General features: G+C 39.1%; 1 protein-coding gene across 1 annotated transcript in view; it reads left to right on the top strand.

The window, feature by feature from the left end:
- The window catches only part of LOC126191294 (RNA-binding protein 8A), a 72166-nt gene extending 67508 nt beyond the window's left edge, over positions 1–4658 (top strand). The window contains exon 5 of the mRNA XM_049932118.1: positions 4464–4658. Coding sequence (XP_049788075.1) covers positions 4464–4491 — 28 coding nt within the window. The 3' untranslated portion in view covers positions 4492–4658. The remainder of the gene's footprint in view (positions 1–4463) is intronic.
- The last annotated feature ends 4076 nt before the right edge of the window (positions 4659–8734 follow it).

Consider the following 8734-nt stretch of genomic DNA (forward strand, 5'->3'; position numbering starts at 1 on the left):
ACTGAAGCTGTCTTTGTTCCTTTATGACATTTGTGATTCATAAATAGTTACTTTAGTGAGAGAAAATAGAACAGCTACTGAAATCACAAATTAAATAGCTGCTTCCATTATTGTATGGATACTGCAGAACCATATTTTTGGTTCTGCAGAGTTCAAGGCATTCCATCTCGCTTCAAAATCTTGTGTGATGTGCAAAACATTATTTTCTAAGAGTTATAAAGCAAAAATCTAATCGAACACTTGTGAAAAATATCACTTCCCCCCCACCACACACACACACACACACACACACACACATGCATGTTCTGAAATCATACATGTTCACATATTCTGGGACTGTTGATTGTCTGCATTAAGCATAAAATAAACCTTTAATTTTCCAGAGAAAGAAACATTTAAGTGGCTTTCCAGGGATTTCACCAGATCTTAGGAAACTTATGGGGTGATGTTACATTTCTATGCAGGAGATATCTTGGACTGAACTTCAGATTGGGGTGATTGTCACTAGTATCAAGAATTCGAAGTATCAATGTTAAGCTTGTTAACAGGTGTGGCATGAAGTCACATATAGTGTCTCTGTATTTTGTATTTTCCATTCATTATCAGTGGTCTGATGTAGCAGAGGGAAAGAGCAAGGAAATGGGACTCCATATTTTGTGTTACCGCAATAGTTCCACATTTACTCATGGAAAAGTTATGATGAAAAACACCACTACAAATTGTCAAGGCTGTCTACAACTCAGGTTCAGAATAACTGACGATGTGGACCCTACAGATGCCCAGAACATACCCTTCTGCATTCAGTGAATCAAAGTTTCACGAAGGGTGATCACCTTACTTCCTTTAGAGAATATATTTCTTAAGAAAATTAGAAACCTTAGCAGCATATGTCTCCCAGCCTTTACCAGAAATATGCATTCATAAAGTAGAAGGTGTCTGTAATTAAAGTTCCAGTTTCAAAATGCTATAGAAAGTGTGTCACTGCTTGGAATGATGTCAAATTTGAACAGCATACTATTGATACAGGGAAAAGTCGGGGAACAACACTGTGAGTGTATTAATGTAAATGGGCTCGCCTACGAATAACATGCAAATTGCAAAATGATGGCTATAATTAGAGTTGCACATTCCACCGTCTGTACTGTTCAATGTGCCTGACTGCATAAGTTCGGCAGTCAATTTGTGGCACTGTTAGTTAGGTAAGTACATCCACAACGGCCAAATCGTATCACATCGGATAGGAAAAAATTGGTTTTTAATTGTCCTGAGGCCAAAGAATGCATGGAAAGCAAAATAACATTATATTTTAATTGTCCCACATAAAAAGCAAAATGACATTAGTTTGTAATTGTGAGACTGGTGCAAGACATGTTCAGTATGCCGCCCACTGCTTTTTGCCTCAAGTTGAAAGCGGCAAACAGCATGTTCCACAACAGATCGGAGTGTCCACATTCAGAATGTGTTGCCCAATGCGTTCCTTTAGTTGAACTACTTATACGATGGGAGCACTGAACATGTCATCTTTCAGATAATCCCACAGCCAGAAGTCGCACGTCTTAAGATCAGGTGATATGGATGGCCAGCTACACAGAAATGATAACTTATAATTCTAGAATTTCTGAAATGCCTCTGCAGCAGCCATTTCATTGGCGGTGCAGTGTGCAGAGGAGCACCATCTTTCATAAAAATCATCATAAACACACAGCCACCGTGTTGGTGCACAAAAGACCATACTAGTATTTCCCAGTGATGCTACAGGTAGCAGGACCCAAAGAACTGATCTCTTTGGGGGGAAAAAAATACGGCACTACAATAAACAATGCCACCAACCCACCCCACACTGTCACCTTTGTAGTTGCTGTGTGTGCAAATTTTCCATGGCCCATATTTCATAGTTCTGCATATTGGCATCTCCTTGGAGGTGGAAATGGCCTTCATCGGTCCACGGAATGTTCCATGGCCATTCATTGTTCATTTCCATCCAAGCAACAAATTCTATAATGAATGCTTGTTTCTGACAGACCAATAGAAACATCTCTTGAACATTGGTGATTTTGTGTGGATGTGCAGGATGTTTTGTAGGTTTTTATGCACCATACTCGCAGCCATTTTCAGTGTTCAGGCAATTGCCCCGCTCTGCAAGTTTGCATACCAGCACTCAAATCCTCCTGCTGTTCTGTGACATCTTTGACAGAGGTCGGATGAACTGCTTTCTTCCCTCTGCCATATTGCACTTCAAAAGGCTTGGAATTTTGCAATCTTTTCTCCAGACCCTTAGCAAAGGTCAGACCAGTGCCTTTTTTCATACCCTTGAGTGTCCGGAAGTTCTGTAAGGCTACTGGTCCACAGTCACTATTCTTGTAACAGAGCTTTATCAGCAGCATGTGATCTCTCATGGAAACAGTCATGTTGAGTGTCTCTAATGCAAACTGAGGAACAACCCTGTGCTGCACATCTGTGGGTATGCAGATTCTGTTGCTTACAGTGCCATCTATTGTTCAGATTTTCATTAAATTCTCTACACACACACACACACACACACACACACACACACACACACACACACACCATTACTATGATGGCTTCAAAACGGAAAAAGGTGGTCGTTTCAATGGAAGAAAAACTTAAAGCTTTAAAAAGAATAGACAATGGTGAAACTTTATTAAAAGTGGCGCAAGATTATAACGTTGGGAAAACAACAGTTGGAGTCCGGAAAAGGAACCGCTATGGAATTGAGAAGTGGTGTTCTCAGCGAGCAACCTCAGCTATTTTGGAAGATCGGAAAACCATGAAATAACGTGATTATGGAAAAGTAAATGAAGCTTTGTTCCTATGGTTTCCTCAACATAGAGATAAAGGTGTACCCATGTCAGGACCTATTTTGCAGGAAAAAGCCTTAAAGTTTTGTAACGAACTAAACGAAGGTGAACCTGATTTCACAACTAGTGTAGGCTGGCTCAATAGATGGAAGAAAAGATACGGAATTCGGCAAGTTAATGTCTGTGGTGAAATGCTTTCATCAAATTTTGAAGCTGTTCAATTGTTTAGGAATAAACTTCACAAGGTATTGGACAAGGAAAACTGAACAGGCCATCAAATTTTTAAATGCAACGAGACTGGTCTCAATTACAAAATGGAAAAAACATTAGTGTCAAAGGCCGAAAAAGCAGCGCCAGGCTACAAACGTAGCAAAGAAAGAGTGACAATTCTTGCATGCAGTAATGCTACAGCAAATTTGAAAATGAAACTATGATAGGTAAGCCAAAAAATCCGAGCGCATTTAAAAATGTATCTAGAAATGCTTTACCAGTGGAATATTACAACCAAAAAAATGCTTGGATGAGCTCAGACATTTTTAAAGAATGGTTTTTTAACGAGTTCGTGCCACAAACTGAAAAGTTTTTGAAAGTCAACAACTTGCTGCGCAAAGCACTGTTGCTTCTAGACAATACCGCTTGTCATCCTAATGAAGATGAACTTCAAGATCAAAATATAAAGGCCATGTTTTTGCCTCCAAATGTCACATCCTTACGTCAGCCTATGGACCAAGGGACCTTAGAGACACTGAAGAGAAACTACCGCAGAAACTTGCTTTCCTCTTTAATTAATGCTATGTACAAGGGAAAAGACATGCTAGAGCAGTTGCGCCATATTAATTTGAAAGACGTAGCTTATGACATGTCCCAATCTTGGGAGAGTGTTGGAGCAAATACAATTGGAAAATCCTGTAAAATTTTGCTACAGGAAAATCAAGAAAATTCTCCAGATGATGAAATTCTACAGCAGCACACCGAACCAGAAAATACTACCCTGCTTTCATTGTTACGAAAAGGTCTGGGATGTACTGACGCCACAGAAGATGACATAAATGACTGGATTGTCGAAGATGAAGAATTTGAAGTGACAGATGTAGAAATAGTCAACATGGTAAATGAAAAAGAAGAAGATGAAGAAGCGGATGTAGTGGAGGAAAGTGCACCCAAGAGTTCTCACAACGAAGGACACAAGGCCTTAGAAACTGCTTTAGAATATGTAGAGCAACTGGAGCAAACATCGTCTACTGAGGTTTTACTTCTTAAGAGACTACATGATTTAGCAGCAAAAAAAAAAAAAAAAGCAGGCAAACAAAAGACAATTGCTAACTTCTTCACACAGTAAATATCTAAATATCCATTCAGTCTAATTTGATTTGTATTGTATTAAATGTTTAACTCATTTTGCCTACTTTAGTTTAATTTTTGTGGTCCCCCCCCCCCCCCCCCCCCCCCATGTTATCCGGCCTTCCTGCTTATCCAACCTAGCCGCGGTCGGTTTAGGTCAGATAATAGAGACTACTGTACTTTAGTTCCTGCCTAGTTTTCTCCAGTTGTTCTGCTGTTATGTATACGTTTTTATTATCAGTGTTGCTTCTTGTGTTTGTCAAATGAAGATATTATGTAATGTCTTCTTCTTTCTTTTTACAGCACGAGGAGAAGCCGCAGGAGGAGATAAACATGTTTTGCACTATATTTACACAATTCCATTGTGTTTCTTTTCATTCTTCATTCGTTTTTTATCTCATTTTTATGTACGATAGAGGTTCATATGAAAGCTCTTGTAAGTTATTACATTGAAGGACTGTGAAATATTTGGAGAAAATAAATATAGTTTTCCATTAACTTTCTTTGTTATGCTTATTGTTACCTTGTCAACAGGACATTAAACCCTAATCTGTCTTCCTTCTTTCGTTCTTTATTGTCACCATTTTAATATACTTCTGTGTCAACAAGAAAAAACAAAAAATGTGTGAAAACAAGAACTACATTTCTTGTTTATTGGAGTTTGCTATTACTATAAAATAAAAGTCAGATGATGATAACTCAAAATGTGTGGGAAAGAATTGGTGAAACATAACTCGAAAATTAATTACAGGGACGAATAAAAGACAAAAAAAGAAATAATAGTTAAATGTGTTGATGTAATTTATCTCATTTCTTAAGATATTTTGTCATTTGCAGTATAATGTTGCATGTGAATTCTGTCTTTTATGCCCCTAAATATGAAAAGAACTGAAAAATTCTACCTTGTAGAAAATTTTAAGACATTATGCCCGTGTTCCCACGGCAGCTACGGAGAAGCGTAATAAACTGAATGCTTGTAGGTGTTGCAGTTTTAGACATAGCATCCAATGGAGAAACTTTATTCATTGAATTTGTATGTACTTATTTTCAGTCCAAATATCAAGTACATGGTGATTTACAGTAATTATTGTCATGTCCTAGCACACGTCCTATCACCAGCTTGCATGAAGATGTGGCCTGCATATCTCTGTCAGGGCATTAATAACAATGTGGGCTGAGGCCTGCTAGTCACCTTTAACAGACTGAGGAGGTGTAAGTCTTCTAGGATGCTTAGCACAGGTGATTTCTGGAATGGAGAGGAAAAGTTGAGATTTGTAGGAAGTAAATAAGTAGTTTAACCTTATTTGGAGACAGCAGCTTTGTGTGTTTGCAAATCAGTGAGTACACCCTACCACTCTACATGTTAGGCCTGTCCAGCCACTCCCAGTTCCTGAGTTCTGCCTTTAGCTATTAGAGAACAGCGCTCTGCTTGCAACTTGTTCCGATGACACACAATAAAATACCTTAACCCGCAACTGGAGACAACTGCAAGATAGTGCTTGTTCCTCTCTATGTTCTGACAAACAGAAAATATGAATTATTATTTGTTGTGACTTATACAATCGGATATCTTACTCACACTCAGTGACAACTGCAAGACGGCACTTGTTCCTCTGTATATTCTGACAAGACAGAAAATATCAAATACTACTAGACAAATTCTATAGTGTGTATCCTTCTTTAACAAGCTGAGAACTCTAAGATAATAACTGTTACTGAATACTTACTGGAAATTCAGGTGTCTACCCTTGAATGTGTAGTCTTCTTAGCACCTTACAGCAGCAACATTAAAGTGTCACTCTATAGTGACTTGGAGGCTCAGCAGTGATACTGTGCCCTCCAACTTGGCTGTGGTACTGGCAGTTTTTGTTTCATAACTCACTTGGCGCTCTGTGCCTGTGGCTCATATACTGATTTCTCAGTGCACTTGGTCACTTTCTCCTGACTCTTCCCTAATTTGTGGAAACATGTGTCCTCGGTTGAAATGATGTTTAGACACATGCAATCTTGCTACCATTTGCATGTTGCCTTGGCTGTCTGGCCAGTGTTACCAATGTTGCATACAAACCTGTTATTGCCTGACAGTGACCATGGCTGTGTGGGCACTCCACTTTTGCCTCTGCGTGTTGTCACTTGTATGACCTAATCTGTTCCCTGGCAGCCATATGTTACATGTATCATGTGCTTCCTTGTGTTACTAAAATTTGTTAGCCATGGCACTTCCTACATTAGTAAAATTTGATAGCCATGACATTTTAGTCACCATTTAACCCCGTCTGAGAGTCATCTGCAGACTCTCTGCAAGTGAAACAGTCTCACATGTTTCAGTTTTTTGTAGAAGGAAATTTCTAATCGGGCATAGATCGTAATCATGACTATCATAGGTCTGCAACATGAATAGTTAAATATTATGATAATGACTTGTAGAATAATAACAAAATGGGGAACTATTATATTTCAGTGTGATAACTATTGGAAACCACTTAGCAGCGGTATGGAAAGATATTGAAGAGTGTAAAGTCATATTCATATGAAGAAATTTCATAATTATGGACAGTTAAGGCTTGAGATGTCTATTGGCTATACTTATAGGAATCAGTTGATACTGATTTGTTATCAGTGAGGTTGGAGTAGAAATTGGACAGTCCTGTTGACTGAAATGATTGGTAAGTGGCATAGCCAGTAATCACAGACCTCAGATTGTCTTGTAGTCATATCACCACTATGTTGCACATCCACAGCTATATTAAGCTGTTGGGCAGGAATCAGTGGTGGACATCTTATGCAATGAGTGTGCAAGCTCCTGCTGTGCTTGTACTGCTCATAGGACTTGCTGACTGTCGAGTGCTGTTTGTCACACTGTTATGACAACGAAGGAAGGTACCTTTTGAAAGGTAACAGATGAGACACACATTTTACCGAATAAACGAAAATAAGCTAGGGCAGTTCCAGCTGGGACAGTTTCAAGTTACTGGTTGTTTAATTTTACTATCAATTTGTGTCATTTTTTCAGATGAACCAGGTACCCAAGCCAAAAGGAAACCAGTTGGTAGAATTCTGTGTAGAACATAATTTAACCATACCTAACACGTGCTTTAAGAATCATAAAAGAAGGCTGTATACGTGGAAGAACCTGGACACACCTGAATGTTTCAGATGGATTATATAATGTAAGAAAGAGGTTTTGGAACCAGATTTTAAACTGTAAGACATTTTCAGGGGCAGATGTGGACTCAGACCACAGTTTATTGCTTATCAACTGTAGATAAAACTGATGAAACTGCAAAAAGATATGAATTTAAGGATATGGGAACTGAATAAAGTGAAATAATTATAGGTTGTACAGAGTTTCGGTGGAAGCATTAGGGAATGATTGACAAGAACGGGTTAAAGGACTACAGTAGAAGAAGAATGGGTGGCTTTGAAAGATGAAACAGTGAAGGCAGCAGGAATCAGGTAGGTAAAAAGATGAGAGCTAATAGAAATCTTTGGATAGCATAAGAAATATTGAATTTAATTGATGAAAGGGGAAAATATAAAAATGCAGTAAATTGTAGGGTGTATAATAATTGTGTGTTATGTATGATTGTTCAAAGCAGAAAAAAAAAACATAAAGACTTCTTAAGGATTAAGTGAGCGTTGTGGAGACTTTGACACCTTAAGCCATAATATTCGGAAGCAGCAGCAGTCAAACAAAAGCCAACATGTGCGTCGACATTGGTCACATTTCTGCCCAAAGTGGAGCCAGTCGCCACTGTAGAAACTTTGCAACATTGGTGAAAATACTGAGTAAATACCTCTGACAAACAGGCATTAAGAGATCCTTCGATGGGAGAAAAGTCACAAAGAAACGTCACATGGATGGACGGACCGATAGTTAGTCAGCAGATGTCATACTTTGCCACAATGACTTAGCTGCAACACTTCTTGATTGATGATGATGATGATGATGATGATGATGTTGGTACCATGCCAATAGGTCAATGCAGAAGATGCCAACCCAGGTATTACCAGAAAGAAGTTTGTGTGGTACTTACCCAGGTGGCTGGTGAGGACAAGGGGACTGCAGCCTCATCAAATGGGTCACCTGTGAACCTAGAGGTTGATAAAATCCACAAGGAGATGCCAAAAGTAAGCGTCGCTGGATCAATTCTGGAACTGAGCACTCTGTGCCATATGTTAATAATGCAGTGAGCGATTTCACAAGGAGAAGACCTCATCAATTTAGCACTGGGTCACGGGTACGGCACTGAATAGAAGAATATGCCACCAGTGTCCCTCTGCAACATGAGCTGTCACCGTATCAGTGGTCACTGGAATTTGCATGCTACGACTCCACCCCTCTGCAGCTGTGAGTAATTGAGAGAGTTAAAACATGTTGTATTACTCCGTTTGTTTAAATGGTCTTTTAACTCAACAAATGACTGTTAGTGGAACCACCAATGTTTCTCTCACACCTCGCCCACTGAGCCAAGGAAAGAGCCCACTCCACTGCCAAAAAAGTGTCGCATTTCCTCCTGCCATCCCAGACAAAATAATGACATTTGCTCACCTCTGTCAGTGACACTCAATAT

Source organism: Schistocerca cancellata, chromosome 6 (genome assembly GCF_023864275.1).
Source record: "Schistocerca cancellata isolate TAMUIC-IGC-003103 chromosome 6, iqSchCanc2.1, whole genome shotgun sequence".
Classification (NCBI taxonomy): domain Eukaryota; kingdom Metazoa; phylum Arthropoda; class Insecta; order Orthoptera; family Acrididae; genus Schistocerca; species Schistocerca cancellata.